This window comes from Colossoma macropomum, unplaced genomic scaffold (genome assembly GCF_904425465.1).
Source record: "Colossoma macropomum unplaced genomic scaffold, Colossoma_macropomum, whole genome shotgun sequence".
Classification (NCBI taxonomy): Eukaryota; Metazoa; Chordata; class Actinopteri; order Characiformes; family Serrasalmidae; genus Colossoma; species Colossoma macropomum.
In genome coordinates, this window is record NW_023494789.1 from 20,271,195 (window position 1) to 20,289,392 (window position 18,198).

The window sequence follows — 18,198 nt, forward strand, 5'->3', positions numbered from 1 at the left end:
TTTTTCTTTATACACATACATAAAAGCACTTACTGATCACTTGCTGTGCCCATAATGGAGCACTGTGAACAAAATAACTTTAGAAGTGACCCCTTTTTAGAAATGCTCAACTCTGTAGAATCAGTATCATTTTGTGGGCTTTGATTGTTGACCAGTATCGTATTTGTGACTTAGCAAATTGATATGCAGTGTATTTTCCTGTTCAGTGGAGATCAGTGTTTTGATAGTTTTGCAAAAGTGCTTGCAAGTATTTACAAATTAAGCTACAGAAATAATAACCGTTTTGTTACAGCTGAGACACAATTTTTGGAATTATGGTCACTGAATGCATATTTTGTTCAAGCATGAACATTTTTTTTCATGGTTTAATCCAAACAAATTGTTATTGTTATAACTGTATGAAGAGTTTTGAAAAAGAGAACTCCTTAAACAAAAATGCTTGTAAATGATTATAAAAAAATGTAATTTACGAGACATAACTGCTCATTTAATTGTTTCCCAGTAGTCCTCACTGGGATGTACACTCCTACATGGCTTCAGGTTATTGTCACTTGTTTCACAGAAATACAATGGAATTGTGTTCATAGAGAATAGAAAGGGTCATTTGCTGCTGCCAGTCTTTTATGTCATCAGTGTCAGCCAGGTGTACATATGGATTTGTGCTCTTGTTTTTTTAGATTTAGATTGTTACATCTAAAGGCTTTATCTCTCTTTGTTTCAATCCACCTCTCTTTCCATCACTCTCTTTTCTTGCTCTTTTTCTATTCCTATCTCCCTCTGTCTCACTGTCTCTCTTTTTTCCATTCTCCCCATTTCCTTATCTCTCTCTCAGGTCCCATCAGAAAAGATTTTGAGGGCAGGCAAGGTCTTACGTAATGCAGTTTTGGCGAGAGCTCCCCACATGATCAGAGACAGAAAATACCATTTGAAAACATACAGGTACATTTTGCACATGGCTTTTTTCAGTTAACGTGATGTGCATAACATGTATCTGCATCTCATTGCTTATAATCACTGTGCTGATATTAGTTATATATAGGTGATTTTTAGTAATTAGTTTGAATATAGTCAAATAGCTATCAGTCCTTCGATACATGTAAAATGGCATTTGTGTTTTAGTTTTAGATGCTGAATATATTCACTTTGATATAGCACAGAGTTGTCAGAATTGTCTAATATTGAAATAGAAAAGAACTCATCAACACATCATTTTCAGTGCCAAGCATTCATGTTCATTTGTGCATTCTGTTTGTTTTGTATCTACAGGCAATGTTGTGTGGGCACTGAGCTGGTTGATTGGCTATTACAGCAGAGTTCATGTGTTCACAGTCGAGCCCATGCAGTTGGCATGTGGCAGGCTTTGCTAGAGGAGGGAATTCTCAACCATGGTGAGACTGCTACTTGCACATATCTATCTGTCTAACTATCTATCTATCTTATCTATCTATCTATCTATCTATCTATCTATATATCTATCTATCTATCTATCTATCTATCTATCTATCTATCTGTCTGTCTGTCTGTCTATCTAATGTCTTTCTGTCGTAGCTTGGTGGTTTGGAGATACAATGTTTCGTTCTGACAGCAAAGATATGTGTAGCTAATAGTCATATTACAACACTACTATCAAGATTTTAGTATTACTCTTCATGGCCTCATTCAACAACTTTAGAAATGTCAGAGTCAATCTACAAAGAAGCACACAGCACTCAGTTCCATACAGACTGTAAGAAGCTTTTGAATTTTTTAATCATTGAGATCTTCTTCTACAGTGGATCAAGAGCTTAACTTTCAAGACAAGTACCTGTTCTATCGTTTCCTTGATGATGAAGAGGAGGATGCGGTGTTGCCTAATGAAGATGAGAAACGAGAAGCAGAGGAAGAGCTGCAGGAGACCCTCCTCTTCCTCTCACAGATTGGCCCAGATGCACACATGCGCATGATTCTCAGCAAAGTGTGAGTGGACCACCGCAGTACCCACAAGTTAACAAAATTGAGTTAGTTTGAATTACAATTAGGAGAGACTAACACTTTCTGTTTTAGTTGTTTGTGCTTTACCTTTAAAATGCAGATACAAGATAACCATATTGCGTGTTACAAATAACAGTAGTGTAGAAATCTGCTTCCATTGTTACAGTCTAACCCATTACTAAGGAGAGGTGTAATAGGGCCGGGAGTGACTTATACTTTTATACGATTGCCAACATACATTTCTTCTATTTCTTCTATTACCTCTATTACTTGTTTTAAAAACTCTTCACATAGTTAGCACAACAACGCTCTGTTTAAACCAAACTATAAGCATGTTTTTCTTTGCTTAAATATAAGCATTCAGTGACCCATGATTTCCAAAATTCTTTTATTCTCACTCAGTGTTTGCCTTTAATAGATTTGTGTATTTCTGGAGCGCAGTTAGCAAATGCTTATGTACACTGTTTCAAAAGGTGTTACACTTATCTCCAAAATTTAACCTGAAAATACACTGCATATCAGTGTACCAAATAACAAATACTATATCAGACAACAGTCAAAGTCCAAATAATTATAATGGTTATAAAGACAAACTGCCAATTAAATGTATATAAATAAGCCAGTCACAACTGATTCCTGTCTGATCTGAAGTCCTACCCAAGTGTTGACCATCTATAAAACAGGATAAGCTAGGGCTTATTTGCATGTGTACAAGCAAGAGAGGACATTAGTTGTGGTGTGGATGAGCATAAGATTAAATTATGGAACAGTAAGCATTTATAGTACCTGCAATTTTTTCTTTGCTAGATAATGAAAAGTATTGGATTTGTAGTTTCTATCACTTCATTTGTTTATATACAGTAAAGAATTGTCATTTCTGATGTCATGATTTTTTTTCACTGTAAATAATGGTTCAGCTGTCGGGACCAAGGGCTATCCCCTTCAACCCCAGGCCTCCAGCATAATATTAAAAAAGAAATCTTTTAATACCGGCTTAACATTTACACTAATAACTGTTTTAAGTCTAAGTTCTCAAAAGATGTCAAAAAGGAAATAGTCTTCATACACTGAGTTTGTGGAAAGAGAGGAAAAAGGCTGCTTCTTTATTTCAGCATCAAGTAGCACAACTGCACAAACAGTGTTTCAAACAACAGTTTATATACCATTTTCTGGGGTAATTTGATATCCCCCCTGCCTTACTTCTCAAATTTTGATATTAGTTTATTCTCTAATAGGTGTATCTCTTCGTTAATCAATTTTGCCATTGCATGTTGCAGTTACTCCTAAAAACTGGTTTCAACCACTTTTTACCAGTCTTTACCAGTATGCGCAGGCCTCTCTGTGAACCCAGGGGCATTCCAGTGTCTAGAATCTCCTATGCAGACAGGCTAAGGCCTACCCTTTGTGAGAGAATTATTATTCTCTGTTAGCCAATACTACCTATTTGGTTATTGATTACAATATCTATTCTGTTTGATTACTGAGGGAACATTGATTCAAAATCTCCATCACAGCATAAAAAAATAAAAATAGTAATAATAAAAATCCATGTGGTGTCAAACTATTTATTTGATTATATACAACTTAAATATTTTCGATGAAACAATGCAAAGCTAGATGTTCGTTTATATTTTAAAAAATCAACATTTTACATCAATTCAAACCTGAAAAACACTTCAAATCAACTTCTGCCTTGTTCTGCTTTTTGCAGCGTTGTTCAGAAGATCAGTACACTAACACAACACAAAACAAAACTACAGAGCAAATAACTTTTTCACCTCTCCATAAATTTACATGAAAAAGGTGGGAATTAGTTTATTTTTAAATGTTTTTGCAGTTTTTTAGTTGCCCATTTTAGGTACAACATGATCTGTAGTTTTGAGTGTAATAACCTGTAATGAACTACAATTCTGATACACACAGAAAAAGGGAAGCAGTGGAACCCATTCTTTCTTTGTTGGTCATGACATTGCTAAGTTTTTTTTCTCCTGTACATGAAGAAATAGCATACATTTTACATATTAAATTAAACTAGAAGGAACAGTGATTTAGAATGTGTCAATTAGCACATTTAATCTTTGTTAGTATGAGCGCTAAGCAAATTATAATCACATGAAACTTCTGTTAGCTCAGAATGGTGATGTGCATCTACAGTAGGGAGATCACCCATTTTTGATTGTTGGAACCAGGGGTCACATCTTATCATCACATCTTAATATGTGATACAGTCCTCTCAAGTCTCACCTACTGCAAAGCAAAATACTGTAAGAAATATAGTCTGATTATTCTTCTATCAAAGAGAAATCACAGATTTTAAAAGAAAGAGATACTTTACCTGTTATTCTGTCTTTGCTCTTTTCTTATGCATTTCTGTGTAGGCCGGGGCAGAGGACACCTGAAGATCTGGAAATTATTTACGATGAGCTGCTGCATATTAAAGCTCTCGCTCACCTCTCCAACACTGTAAGATGTCTTTATATATATATTGACCTTGTTCGGTTACTCTTACACATGCATAGTGATTATCTGTTTTGTGTCCATACATGGCATGGAGATTACTGTTTATAGTATTTTGTAACACTGAAAATGTTTTGTTTTTAGTACATTGCATTGCAGTTGTACACAAAGAGTTACTTGTGGTTGTGTTGCTCTCTGCAGGTGAAAAGAGAGCTTGCTGGTGTGCTCATATTTGAATCACATGCCAAAGCAGGCACAGTGTGTAAGTGCAAGTAGTTTATAAATATTTACTTCTGTTCTTTGCTTAGAACATGTAGTAATAGGAAAGATCGCAGTTTTGTTCTAATATGCAGATTAATGTGCTTGTTTTCAAGTGGCTTGCTATGATAATCATAATTAATTAACCAATATGTTTTTGTATGTGCTATTTAGTGTTTAATCAGGGTGAGGAGGGCACATCCTGGTACATTATCCAGAAAGGATCTGTAAATGTTGTCATCTATGGCAAGGTGAGGCTCTTGACACGGTGGGACACACTGACTCTTACTGGTCTCATTACATGAGGCTCAGTGCAAATAAAATGTTGCATTGGCTCTGTGTTTGTAGGGGGTGGTTTGCACTCTGCATGAGGGTGATGACTTTGGCAAGTTGGCGTTGGTCAATGATGCTCCACGTGCTGCCTCCATAGTTCTGAGAGAGGACAACTGCCACTTTTTACGAGTGGACAAAGAAGACTTTAACCGCATACTCAGGGTGCAATACACACACACGACAGATGTTATTCAACTTATGAAAACACAGTTTAAAATAAAGAAAAGTCTTCCCCATTGTCTCAGTGATTGTCTAAATGCATGTGTATGTGCAGGATGTAGAGGCAAACACAGTACGCCTAAAGGAACATGATAAGGATGTATTGGTGCTTCAGAAGAGTCTTCGCCCCTCCAGCCATGGAAATGTCCCTGCCCATTTCAAGTATGCACCTGCCAATCAGTTTATAAATGGTTTATGAATGTGTTTAAGTTGTTTTTTCGTCTGTCTGTCTGTTCACCAACAATCAATTAATTTAACATCCATTGGTGTATTAATTAGTATGTATTTGGTCTGAAGGTACACTGTGATGTCAGGAACCCCAGAGAAGATTCTGGAACATTTGCTGGAGACAATGCGTCTGGATATTCATTTCTCTGACCCAGGTTAATAGTCCTTATTCGAAATTAGCAACATACATTTATTAAACTTATAGACCACACTGATAAAAAATAGAAATAAATAGATTAGTTTTGTTGATGAAATGGATGTTTGGATGGAAGATCTGACTGTTTGCTTAATTGCTGCCTTTCCAACACAGATCCTGCTCTGGATGACTTTGTTCTCATGCACTGTGTCTTCATGCCCAACAGCCAACTGTGCCCAGCCCTGCTGGCCCAATATCCTACTCAAAGTCATTCTCACAGTTCAGTTTTACATTCTGTTTCACATCTCCAAAATTTAGCTGCCCTAAGCTTTTTAGCAACTGATGCTATTAACAGTCAAAACATTTTAATTGAACCTGATTATAGTGAGTATTTTTACTTTCCTCATGATGAAGTAAGCCTCTTGTCTTCATACAGTTTGTGCTTATGTGTGTAGTCCTTAGCATGTGTGCACCTACCATTCTCAGGCGTCTCAGGGTTCAGAGCAGGAGCGCATGGACTATGCTGTGGCTAGTAAAAGACGTGTGCTGAGCCTGGCTCTGCGGTGGGCCAATCTGCAGGTCCACCATCTACTGGAGGATGACACTGCGCTCAGCTTTTTAGAGGTTAGACACATACAAACACACACACACAGTTGTCCTATCTGTGGGACTGTAGACACTCAAAACACTAACCACCAAACCACACTACAGTCCCCCAAATTACTGGGAGAATGATACTTCTTTTAGTTGTACATACAGACATGCTCTCTACTTACTATATAAACCGATGTGCCGGTTTAATAGGTACCTTGTACCTACACTTACTGACTGTTTTGTCAGGGACGCCCACTATATTGGTGCACTTTGTAGGCATTAATTACTGACTGCAGCCAAAGCTAAGTGGTATATATAGTGGTGTAAAACTCACTGCAGTTTGACTTTGGAGCAGTGGAAATGTGGTTCTATGGAGTGATTAATTATGCTTCACTATCAGGCAGTCTGATGAAGTTTAGGTTTGACGCCAGCAGAATGTTACCTCATTTAATGTATAATGCTGCCAACTGGAAAGTTTGTTGGAGGGGGAATAATAGTCTAGGGCTGTTCATTGTGGTGAGGGCCCCTCAGCAGTTAAAACTCCATAATGCTTCTAACTTAGGACAACACTTTGAGACCCTTTACTGTTTCAGAATAACACTGCCCTGGCACTCAAAGTGAGGGCCTTGCAGATGTGGTTTGTTGAGAGTGGAGTTTTGTCTGGCCTGCACAAAGCCCTAACCTCAACCTCAGTAAACACCTCTAAAGTGGTTTGGAAGACCCATTTGCAAGCCAGATCTATAGAGGCTATTGCTGCAGAAAACAGGGGCTCTTTATTCCCTTGAATTTGGAGCAAATATGTAATACAGCAAGTGTGCAGACACTTTTGTACATATAGTGCATGTACATAATACGTATTGCATATACCACTGAAAAAAAAACTTTTATCTCCAAAATGATATAGCTTTTACATCAGAAGGACAAAAAAAGTCCTTTAATAAACATAAATGTAAGATTTTATTCCATGTAATTTTTGAACATTTCTATTGGTCTATTTGAAGTGCTCAAGCTGCCATCTTCAAATGGTGTAAAAAATTAAACTATGAAGTTAGATATCACAGCAGTGTTATACATATATTCGAAATATGTAACATTGTACTGAAAAGCCTGTTTGTGTGTGTGTGTGAAATTGTGTGTATACAGGAGCTGTATGGTTTTATATCAAACGACGCCAGAGTTTTACGCCCACTGAGGGAACTACTACCAGAACTGGAGAAAATCATTAGGCAATAGTAAGCATATATGACATGTACAGTAAATTTATAGAATATGAATGAGTATATGAGTGTTGTGAAAACTGAAGCTCTTAGAAAGCAAACTCTTTTTTTCTTCTTTTTCTCAGTCCTGACGATGCTCGAACCTCTCAAAAAAAGGTGTTTTGCTAATTGTGTCAAACTGTTTTACATGCTTAATTATCCTCAATGATCTATCTAATAAAGTTATTGTGTGCTCCTGTTTTACTGTAATAAAACACTTCGTTTCACTTTTAGCATAAAGTTCTGTTGCGGCAGTTCAGCTCTGGAGAAGAGAGGCTTGCAAAGAAACAACCAATCAGGAGCTTTGATGACAGTGAGTATGAGTGTATTTGGTGCACATGTGGATAAATAACGTTAGCGTTATCAAATCTTATGTCCCGTTGTGTTGTCTCTCATTCTTGCCTTCTCGCTCTTTGTGTTGTATGTGCGTGTGTGTTGTTTAGTACTACTGAAAGTGTACTGCAGTGATCACACATATACCACCATCCGAGTTCCTGTGCTGGCGACTGGGAGAGAGGTGACAGCAGCCGTAGCCGATAAACTAGGTTCTACTGAGGAGCTACTTCTGATCAGCCTCAGTTCTTCTGGAGGTACTCTTATGTAAAAGAATGGTGGTAATACAATAAGAAACTCAAAAATTTCAGTAGTGCCATATGATACTACTATAATAATTTATAGAATAGCATATAATAATATGTGTAATTTTCTTGTAATATCCTCTGTGCATGACTTTAGAATGTACAGGAAAATTATGCAAAGACCAGCAGCAGTTTGTTGAAATAAAGTTAAACAGCATTGAATTTTCTCTTTACAGCACAGAAAAAGATTTTATAAAAGGCCATCTCACTGCTTACTTGGTGAAAGAAGTCTGCCTGGTGAATGTTTCAGCAGTTTTACAGAATGTATAATTTATATGTCAAAATAGAACACGAAAAGTTATATTGGTTAATATATATACCCCACCAGACAGTGAAAAACGTTTTTTAAAATCCTTATTTAGAATGATTGCTTCAGAATCAGAAGGCATTGTGATTTGTGGGGGAAATTTTAATGTAATTCTAGATTACAATCTAGAGCCAACAAGCCTTAAAAGGAATAAGATGCACATGACTAAATTCATGAATGCTTCTTTAAAGAAACAAAAATTGGTCGATGTTTAGAGAGAATTCCACCCATCGGAAAAAGATTATACACGTTACGCCTTCCCACATAACACTCAATCAAGAATTGATTGAGAATGTATTTATGAATAGCTGGGAATTACATAGGGTAACAGAATGTAAATTTGGGGCAGCTGATATGGACCATAATGCAATCTCTCTAGACATACATTTGGGCAATATACAGAAAAACACTGCCAGGAGACTAAATATAGGTATTTTGAGCAATAAAACCACAATTGAACAGAAATGATAAATTAAGAGATATATTGAGGAAAATGATATATAATAAATTAACACTACTATTTTATGGGATGCTCTGAAGGCTGTTATACGTGAGAAAGTTGATAGCTCCTACCTCTCTTTAGAAGAAACTTAAACGAGCTGCATATCTTAAAGGGGAACTCAAAAAGGGAATTTTTCAAAATGTGTGTATAATCAAATAGTTAAGATGTAAACAAAGTCATTCAGATTGGGTTGGTGTAAAATGTTTCATTCTAGAGAAACTTACAGACTCATATTTTTTACAGTGGCTGGAACCAGACGTCGCCAACACAAATATATATATAGTATATTTAAATATATCACTGTTGTCGGAACAAAACTTCGTATCTCCAAAATGAGAACTTTACAGGAGAATGAAAAAAACGTACTTTACTTTTAATGTAAATCAACAGAACCAGACTTTTTTCCAAATAATTTTGGGCTGTTGTAAAGGACAACAGGCATTTTCAAATTATGTCAAAAACTAAAAAAACGACAAAAATGGATATACAAGGTTTTGTCCCGACAACATCGATATATAAATATGTTTAGTGTTAGAGTGATTTGGTTTTAGCAAAGACTCAATTAAGTGTATCAAAACTATATATCAAAACCCAACAGCTAGGATCAAAAGGAATGTTAGCTTATTAGATTATTTTTCAGGCAGCATAACTTGGACCATTACTTAAATGGTGTGATGAAAGCTACAATGCAAGGTGGAAAGACATTGAGAAGACATTGGAAATATGAAATATGAAACTTACAAAGATATTAGAAGATTCACTAGATTCAATAAATTCCCATACACTAGACAATTGGTTTGATTTAATTAAATGGTATAGTTTGAAAGGCAAATAATAATAAGTTGGTTCACTTATGATGAGCGATTTAAACAAAGCCTGACTGACCAAAAAAAGGGCATCACTGCAGTGTGTAGAATTGTCAAGAATGGAAATGTGAGTTTCCAGGAATTAAAAGAGAATTATGGTTTAAGAGATAAGGGTTTTTTTGGGGTATTTACAACTAATGGATTATCTTACAATCAAAATACAAAATACAGAAACTTTCAAGCCTCTAAATTCAGTGGTAGATGCTGTAGTGAAGACATACAATGGGACAAAATTTGAGGTGACATCCCAGCTTTACCGCAGCCTGAGGGAATTTAAGCTTCCTCCACTCTGTACATTAAAGCTAAATGGGAGAGAGTTAAGCATTGATATTACAGAGGAAGAGCAGGCTAAAATGTGTATAACACAACACACAACCACTAATTTAAGGATGTGGAAAGAATTTGGATGAAAAAGTTAAACCTGCTATTTTATAATGTCTAAAATATTGAGTAAACAAACGGGTCATCAACAGCCATGTTGGAGAATATGTGGTAGTAAGGAGGCACATCTTTTAGAAATTATACCCTTTAGGGAAAATTAACAATAAAAACATTTTGAGCCATTCAGTTCCCAAAGAATGCAGCAAAGATATGTACCATTGAGATATAAATGATCATGTTATGGATAATGACAAGTATTTAACAAGAATACATCTAACCAACAAAAAAGCAATAACACGAAAGTGGTATAAGATTGTATCTCGTTTTATACAACAGTAGGTAGACAAATTCTGAGACAAATTTATGCGCTAGAAAAAATTACTTAGCAGCTTTGAGTGAGAGAAAACGTATTTGTTAACAGGTGGCAAAAATATACGACATATGACACCATAGAAACGCACAGGGATAAACAGACATGCAAGGATACTACACCTTTAAAATTGCTCTTTTGATCAGAGTTTTGTAACCACAGACAACCTTCCCCTTCCCTTCCCTTTTCGAAGTTGTTCTTATTGTGACATTCCTTCATTGAATATACCTACAGATGCTTGGAAAAATCTCAAAAATCACTTAGGTGTTAAAAAAAGATTAGGAAAAGACAAAAGGGTCAGCTGATTGGTACTTTTGGTGCTTTTGTTTCAATGAAGAGAAGCAGATTCTGAAGCCCAATGATGTGTCAGTGTTCCAGTCACTAGGAGTAAATGGGCGACTGTTTGTCTGTACAAGAGAACAGCTTGACTCACTGGTGAGATAATCCACTTATTAAAATATTTTGCATGTGTGTGAGAAGAAGTATGTTGTGATGCTAAGTATTCTGTGTATGTTTCCAGGCTTCTCTTCCAGAGCAAGAAGGTCCTTCCACAGGTTCCATGTCCAGTTTTGAGCTTATGAGTTCTAAAGACCTGGCTTTTCAGATGACCCTGTATGATTGGGAACTCTTCAGCTGTGTGCATGAGGTATAGATTATGCACACATACACACACATAGTATTACACACACTTGCTTTACTAGCTTAAGATTGTCCATCATGGCCAGTGATTACATCCTTCTCTACTCCCAGCACACCTGATCCAACTAATCAGCTAATTAAAAACATCTTGAGCTGAGTGAGTGTTTAGGGTAGGGTACTTCAGGACCATGACTGGGAACCACACTGTTCTAAAGGAATAGCCAGAAGATTCGAAATGTTTTCTAAGCAATTTTTAATTTAGGTATCCATCTGGACTTTTGTCCATTTTTAGTCTTCTTGCGTAGTGATAGTCCAATTGTAGCTGCATGGTAGTGCATTTAATGGCATCTAAATGGATTGCCAAACTGTGATGAAGGTTCTGAAGGTCTTGCAGATGGTTTTCTGGGTGTGGAAAATTACCATGCTAGATTGTTTTGTTCAGAATTCTCTTAACATATTATGTAACAAGACATAATAGGTGCAGCTATGGATTTGTACTGATGAAGAGAAACACTTGTAAATGTGGAGGATTGGTTGATTCTTGACGTAGAGTGTTTGTCTTTAGTACAGTGACAAACATTCCAATTAAGTTGTGTGCTCTTAAAACAGTTGAGAGTTTAAAGCTGCTTATAGTTATCGGGGGCATGAATGTGCATACTCAAGAGTGTGTTCTGATTGATCTACCTTAGAAACACCTGAAGAGAGAGTTCTATGTAGCCTCAAGTGCTGGGTCAGCCCACTCGCAGCTTTCATATCCGTGTACTGGGAGACTAGAAAATATGTTTAATAAGACCAGTGCAAGAACACAATTCAACACCAGTGACAACAGATATTTTGGTATTTTACTCAGCCATATTGCAGGTTGATGCATAAAGGAGCTTACAAATACCTTTGGTGAGACTTAAAACTAACTCTGGCATGAAAGTAGGATGTTATTTGTTATGGTGAAATGTGTGTATATATATATATATATATATATATATATATATATATATATATATATATTATGTTTTTTTTTTATATATATATAAAATATATATATATATATATATATATATATTTAAGGTGGAACGGGTAAATTTGAACAAGAAGCTGGAGAATAGGAAGCGACTTCAGCCTCGTAAAACAGTCGAACGTTGAGAGACATTTAACTGATCTACTTCTGAGGAAAAGTTTTCTGGCGGAGATGGGAGGAAAGCGGCTGTAGCTGAGCTAAAGCTTAAAGCAGAGTAAAGTAAATCTGCATTTTCGTTTATATTGTTTAGTCTATACTAGGACATTAACACATACTGAGACATACTGGACATTAAATGTTGCGGCTCCCAAGGTGGTTTGATTTTTGTTGAAAGGACAAAATGTTAATATTTGAGTTGTGCCTCCTGACCTAACCTGGCTTTAATGCAGAGGGAGCTGGTCGGATTTCTTGCTCATCCAGTTGTGTTTTTGTTATGTGCCACCACAGACTGTCCAGGTGCTGCACTTCCGCACTTCCAAGTTCCGCCTTTTGCGTTCCGTCAACATTACATTATAAATTAAATATTTAGAAAATCGGTTTTTGACATTTGTGAATCGATTCAGAATCATTCACGTCCTCATCATGATGCATCTAAGAGTCGATTTTTTCCTGCACCCCTAATATATATATATACATATGAACACTTTGTAATGTATTTATATTTAACTTATTTGTCATATACATTATTCTGTAGCACGGCATTGCTCTTTCAGCTGCTATGTTTTGACAAAATTCATGATTTTGTATCGTTATCATGTTTGCGTTCATCCATATTCTTCAAGTGTACTAATACCACCCTTAAATAATGTAAGTGGCAAAAAGATGCCATAGTAATGCCATAGGAGAATCACATTTGTTTCAACATTTGTTTTGTTGGATGGTTCTTTAAAGTAGTGTGTGTGTGTGTGTCTGTGTGTGTGTTTGTGTGTCTTTCCTGCAGTATGAACTGGTATATCACACATTTGGGCGGCAGGCATACCGTCGCTCCACAGCCAACCTGGAGCTGTTCCTGCGCCGCTTTAACCAAGTACAGCTGTGGGTAGTGACAGAGGTCAGCCTGTGTGGTACCCTCAGTAAACGGGTACAGCTGCTTAAGAAGTTCATCAAGATTGCTGCTCAGTAAGCAAAACACACACACATATTGTTTACGGGCAAACCTCAGGGACCACCCAGTGGTTTATTCCATGTCCAGCAGACATTAAATAAAAGTAATTTATTTTTCATGTCCATTTTGAATTTGATGCCAGCAACACATTTCAAAAACTTGGAATAGGGACAAACAAGGACTCTATAAAAAGAGCATCCCAGAGAGTCTTTCAGAAAGATGGGAGAGGAGTTCACTACTCTGTGAAAGTCTGTGTGGGCAAATAGTGCAACAATTCTAGAATAGCGTTTAAAAAAATAGCAAAGAACTTTTGCTTTTCATTATCTATGATACATAATAACATTACAAGATTCCAGAGAAATCTCTGTATGCAAGGGACAAGGATGAAAACCAGTATTGGCTGGCTTTTATCTTCAGGCCCTCAGGTGGCACTGCATCAAAAATAGATTACTGGGCTGAGGAACACTTTCGAAAACCATTGTCTGTGAACACAGTTTGTCACAGCGTCCACAATTGCAAGTTAAAACTCCAAAAATCCAAAAATGCCACTGCCTCCTCTGGGCCTGAGCTCATTTAAGATGGACTGAGGCAAAGTGCAAAAGTGTCCTGTGGTCCGACGAATAGAAATTTAAAATGCTTTTTGAAAATCATAGACGCCGCGTCCTCTGGTCTAAAGAGGAGAGGGAATATCTGGCTTGTTATCATCTCACAGTTCAAAAGCCAGCAACCATAGTGGTATGGGGTGCATTAGTGCACTTGGCATGAGTAAATTGCACATCTGTGAAGGCACCATTATTGCTGAACAACATGTACAGGTTTTGGAGCAACATGAGCTGCACTCTAGATGATGCCTTTTTCAGGGATGGCCTTGATTATTTCAACAGGACAATGCCAAATCACATTCTGCATGTATTACGACAGAACTGCTTCGAAGTAAAAGAGTCTGGGTGCTAAACTGACCTGGTTGCAGTCCAGACTTGACATCCATTGAAAACCCTTGGCACATTATGAAACAACAGTTACGACAAAGGCGTTTACAAACTGTTGAGCAGATGAAAACCCATATCAAGCAACAACGGGAAAACATTTCACTTCCAAACATACAGCAATTGGTCTCCTCAGTCCTAAATACTTACAGAGTGTTATTAAAAGAAGTGGTGATACAACACCTTTTAAAATGCCCCTGTCCCAACTTTTTTGAAACGTGTTGCTGGCATCAAACTCAAAATGGGTCAAAAAAGTCATTACATTCTGTTTTTATTTATATTTTGCACAGCACCCCAACTTTTTTGGAAAAGAGGTTGTATAATATCAAATTTATCAGTATTTAATTTGTCTACTCTTATCTTTGTGCATCCTACTGCCACTTTAACTCTTCCATTCTCCATCTTAAAACCAACAAAAGGTTCTCCAAAAAGTGTCACTGACATCTTCAGCGATGTCTTTAACACCCTTCAAAGACACACAAGCAACTATTTAAGCTAAACTACCACACTTTAGTCACTTTGCAAATGTCATTCTAATATGCATCTGAAATGGTTATATGAGGCATTTCTGAAGACATTAGAAACCTCAACACTATGGGTCTGAAATGATGTGTAGTTGTCAAGAAGCTGTTACTGAGAGAAGGATATAGGCAATAAAGAAGAAAATTTACACTCCAATGCTAAAACTGGACATCTGAGTTGTGCAGTAAGAATTTATGGACTGATGAGTTTAACTTTGTAATTGGGATTACTTGAATCGTGAGAAGCAAAAATGCAACCAAAAAAATATCCCTGCAGGTTTCTTTAAAAACTGAAAGCAATTCCCCCGTAAAGAATGGAAGCTGTAATAAAGGCAAAGAGTATACACACTAAATACTGAGAAAAGTGATATGCTTAGTTGTTAAAGTTTCTGTGTATTTTTCTGTGAAGTGTTTTCTGCTTTTGTCCTGATACTGAATAATTTGTACTTAAAGGCATTTTGACAGGAAATTAAATTTAAAAAGAGTGGTCTCTGATTGTTGTACAGTACTATATGCAACCTAATTCAATAGAAGTAGTAACAGTATTAACCTCTGAACAATGTCATTGGGTTTTTGAAGAGACTTAAAAAGAATGATGATCTATATTTCTTCAGCTGCAGAGAGTTTAGGAATCTCAACTCCTTTTTTGCTATCATAATGGGCATGTGCAATCCAGCTGTCAGCCGACTCAGTCAGACATGGGAGGTAAGTATAACACAAACAAGCACAATGTACCATATTCACAAACCTCAATTCCTGAACAATTGGGACAGTATTTCAGTTACTAATAAAAACAGCTGGAATTTGTAAATCCACTTTGACTTGACTTTAAATGAAAACAGTGCAAAGACATGATATATATTGTTTTACCACTTTATCAGTTTTATTGTGTTTTGTAAATATAAATTCATTTAAAAAAAGTTGAGACTGGGATCATTTAAAACTAGAAATGTTGTGAAATGTTCAAAAACATCTTGAACAGGTGATGCAGTCATGTTTGGGTATAAAAGGAGCATCTAAGGAAGGCCTAGTAATTATGAGCAAGGATGGGTTGAGGCTCTCCGCTAGTCGCAGGCTTGTACTAATGAATAATTCAATAGTTTAAGAACAATGTTCCTCAATGAGCAATCACAGTATTTTAGAGACTGTGCATAATATCATCAACAGATTTGGGAAATTGTGAGAAATTCTAAAGGGCGAGAACGAAAACCAAAACAGAATGGCTGTGACTTTCGACCCCTCAGTTTGCATTGAATTAAACACTGTCCCACCTTTTTTGGATTTTAAGTTTTTACATGTTGTATGAATTTAATGATGTATAATCACATGTCCATGTGTGAATGGGTGCGTGTTAAACAGCCTGTTAAAATAATCTGAGCCTCTGCTGGATGTCTAGAGGCAAATCAGTCACTCCTCTAGTAGTGATACAAACATTTAGCAAATACTAATACAATTTTTTTCTTTTCTTTTCTTTATGCAGAAGCTACCCAGTAAATTCAAGAAGTTCTACGCAGAGTTTGAGAGTTTACTAGTATGTATCATATCAGCTTGATGTTTAGCTTGTGATGTTTTTTTTCCCATATACATTCCTCACTGACTGTTTTAGCTGCCACTTATCAATGCTCTGTCTGAATAGGATCCATCCAGGAACCACCGTGTGTACCGCCTCACTGTGGCTAAGATGGAGCCACCAATCATTCCCTTCATGCCCCTCCTCATTAAAGGTAAGGCCAGATCCAAGCAAAATGATGGCTATTGAATGTGCCTTGTGTCATTTAGGTTTTTCTTCCCACAGTAAGTTACATTCACTAAGAGTAAGGGTGAGCTGGTGAATCATGAGCATATGCAACAAAATGTAATGAGTTTAACACCCAAATCAAAACTTCAATCAACAGACATGACGTTCACTCATGAGGGTAACAAGACATTTGTTGATGGACTGGTGAACTTTGAGAAAATGGTAAGTACAATTCAGTTAGCTTTTTAAACATATAGACATTTAAACACATAGACCAACCTAGAGGTGACAGCAGACATAGTCATGCTGCATGTCAATTCAATGTGGAGGTCAGTGAGCTGCCAAATAGCTGACAGTTGCATACATGGACAATATGTCAGTGACGTGCATCTCATGTAAACATGTTTCTACAGATACAGATAATAAAGCGTCATGGTTCTGTACTCTGATGCCTATGCATATTGCACAATAGACAATATTGTGCAAATATACAATATTGTATATTTGCCCACTACTGTTTACTGACCACACTAGTACTTTACTATTGGCACAAGTGTAATTTATCTGAGCCATGGCCTTCAAGACTCCTTGCACCCACAGTGACCTGCTTGTACCATTTACACTACATGCTCCTACTACTTTTAAAATTGTTATATGTGATATTGCTTTGATGGAGAACCACACACTGAATCTCATTGTACTTATACAATGACAATTAAAAGGTAAATCATTTTTATGTGGCCTTTGGTATATAATAATTTTCGTTTGCTTCCTTCAGCGTTTGATTGCTAATACAGTCCGGGCAGTGAGACACTGCAGGAGCCAGCCCTTCAGTAAGTTGACTTTAAAGATATGTTACATCTGTAGAATCTAATAAACCAAATAGGTCATTATTACATAATGAACTGATCGCAATTTGAGCAGATCACAATTATATGAGCTGACTGCAGTTATTTTCCATAGTTGTTTACAACATAACAAACAGAATTTAATTAGATGTGTTTTTATCATTTGTTTGAGGCAATTCATGTGAATAAAAGAAAGCAGAAAATACATTTATTGAGACACATCATTCATTTTACAAAAACAACAGAAGTTCTTACTTCTGACTGGTAAACATATTTAGAGTGCAGCATAATGTTTTTGTTAACTGAGCTTGATCTGTCTCTGTCATCAGTTCGGAGCTACTAAGTATTAACAGCTTACAAGCAAGATAGATAAACAGCCAATTTTTTGGGCATGTATTTTAATACAATTTAATTGTCTTTCACAAAAGACTATAACATTGTTAATTGCAATTATTTATGTGGCAATTATTCATTAGCTGAATATTCATGATCTTCAGGGACTTAAAATCAAAGGAAATTAATTTCATGAAAAAAATCAAGAAAAAAGAAAAAGTTCAGTAATACCAAATTCAGAAGGTGAATTTAACCAGTTTAAAAATCTGTAGGTGATTTCCAGTTTTGTATTTGCTAAACTGGAAATACTGACTGAGTAGAGACGTAACTGACCTCAGGTTGGGTTGTTAGTTAAAGAAAGTACAACCCCATTTCCAGAAAGTTGGGCGCTGGGCAAAATGTAAATAAAAACAAAATGCAATCATGTGCAATTCAGTTAAACCCTAAGAAATTTTCATGTTTTTGAAAAATATATGCACATTTTGAATTTGATGCCA

At 36.4% G+C, this 18,198-nt stretch overlaps 1 protein-coding gene across 4 annotated transcripts in view; it reads left to right on the forward strand.

The window, feature by feature from the left end:
- Window positions 1-18,198, forward strand: part of rapgef4b (Rap guanine nucleotide exchange factor 4b) — a 43,995-nt gene that overhangs the window by 21,126 nt on the left and 4,671 nt on the right. For all 4 annotated transcript variants that reach the window (XM_036570460.1, XM_036570459.1, XM_036570461.1 and 1 more), the window contains 23 exons: window positions 833-939; window positions 1,267-1,388; window positions 1,773-1,956; window positions 4,350-4,434; window positions 4,630-4,690; window positions 4,861-4,937; window positions 5,035-5,181; window positions 5,294-5,400; window positions 5,536-5,621; window positions 5,777-5,855; window positions 6,076-6,226; window positions 7,340-7,428; window positions 7,539-7,569; window positions 7,687-7,765; window positions 7,896-8,042; window positions 10,854-10,951; window positions 11,037-11,162; window positions 13,111-13,289; window positions 15,397-15,487; window positions 16,263-16,313; window positions 16,419-16,506; window positions 16,678-16,742; window positions 17,299-17,353. In XM_036570460.1, the coding sequence (XP_036426353.1) occupies window positions 833-939; window positions 1,267-1,388; window positions 1,773-1,956; window positions 4,350-4,434; window positions 4,630-4,690; window positions 4,861-4,937; window positions 5,035-5,181; window positions 5,294-5,400; window positions 5,536-5,621; window positions 5,777-5,855; window positions 6,076-6,226; window positions 7,340-7,428; window positions 7,539-7,569; window positions 7,687-7,765; window positions 7,896-8,042; window positions 10,854-10,951; window positions 11,037-11,162; window positions 13,111-13,289; window positions 15,397-15,487; window positions 16,263-16,313; window positions 16,419-16,506; window positions 16,678-16,742; window positions 17,299-17,353 (2,305 nt within the window). The remainder of the gene's footprint in view (window positions 1-832; window positions 940-1,266; window positions 1,389-1,772; window positions 1,957-4,349; window positions 4,435-4,629; window positions 4,691-4,860; window positions 4,938-5,034; window positions 5,182-5,293; window positions 5,401-5,535; window positions 5,622-5,776; window positions 5,856-6,075; window positions 6,227-7,339; window positions 7,429-7,538; window positions 7,570-7,686; window positions 7,766-7,895; window positions 8,043-10,853; window positions 10,952-11,036; window positions 11,163-13,110; window positions 13,290-15,396; window positions 15,488-16,262; window positions 16,314-16,418; window positions 16,507-16,677; window positions 16,743-17,298; window positions 17,354-18,198) is intronic.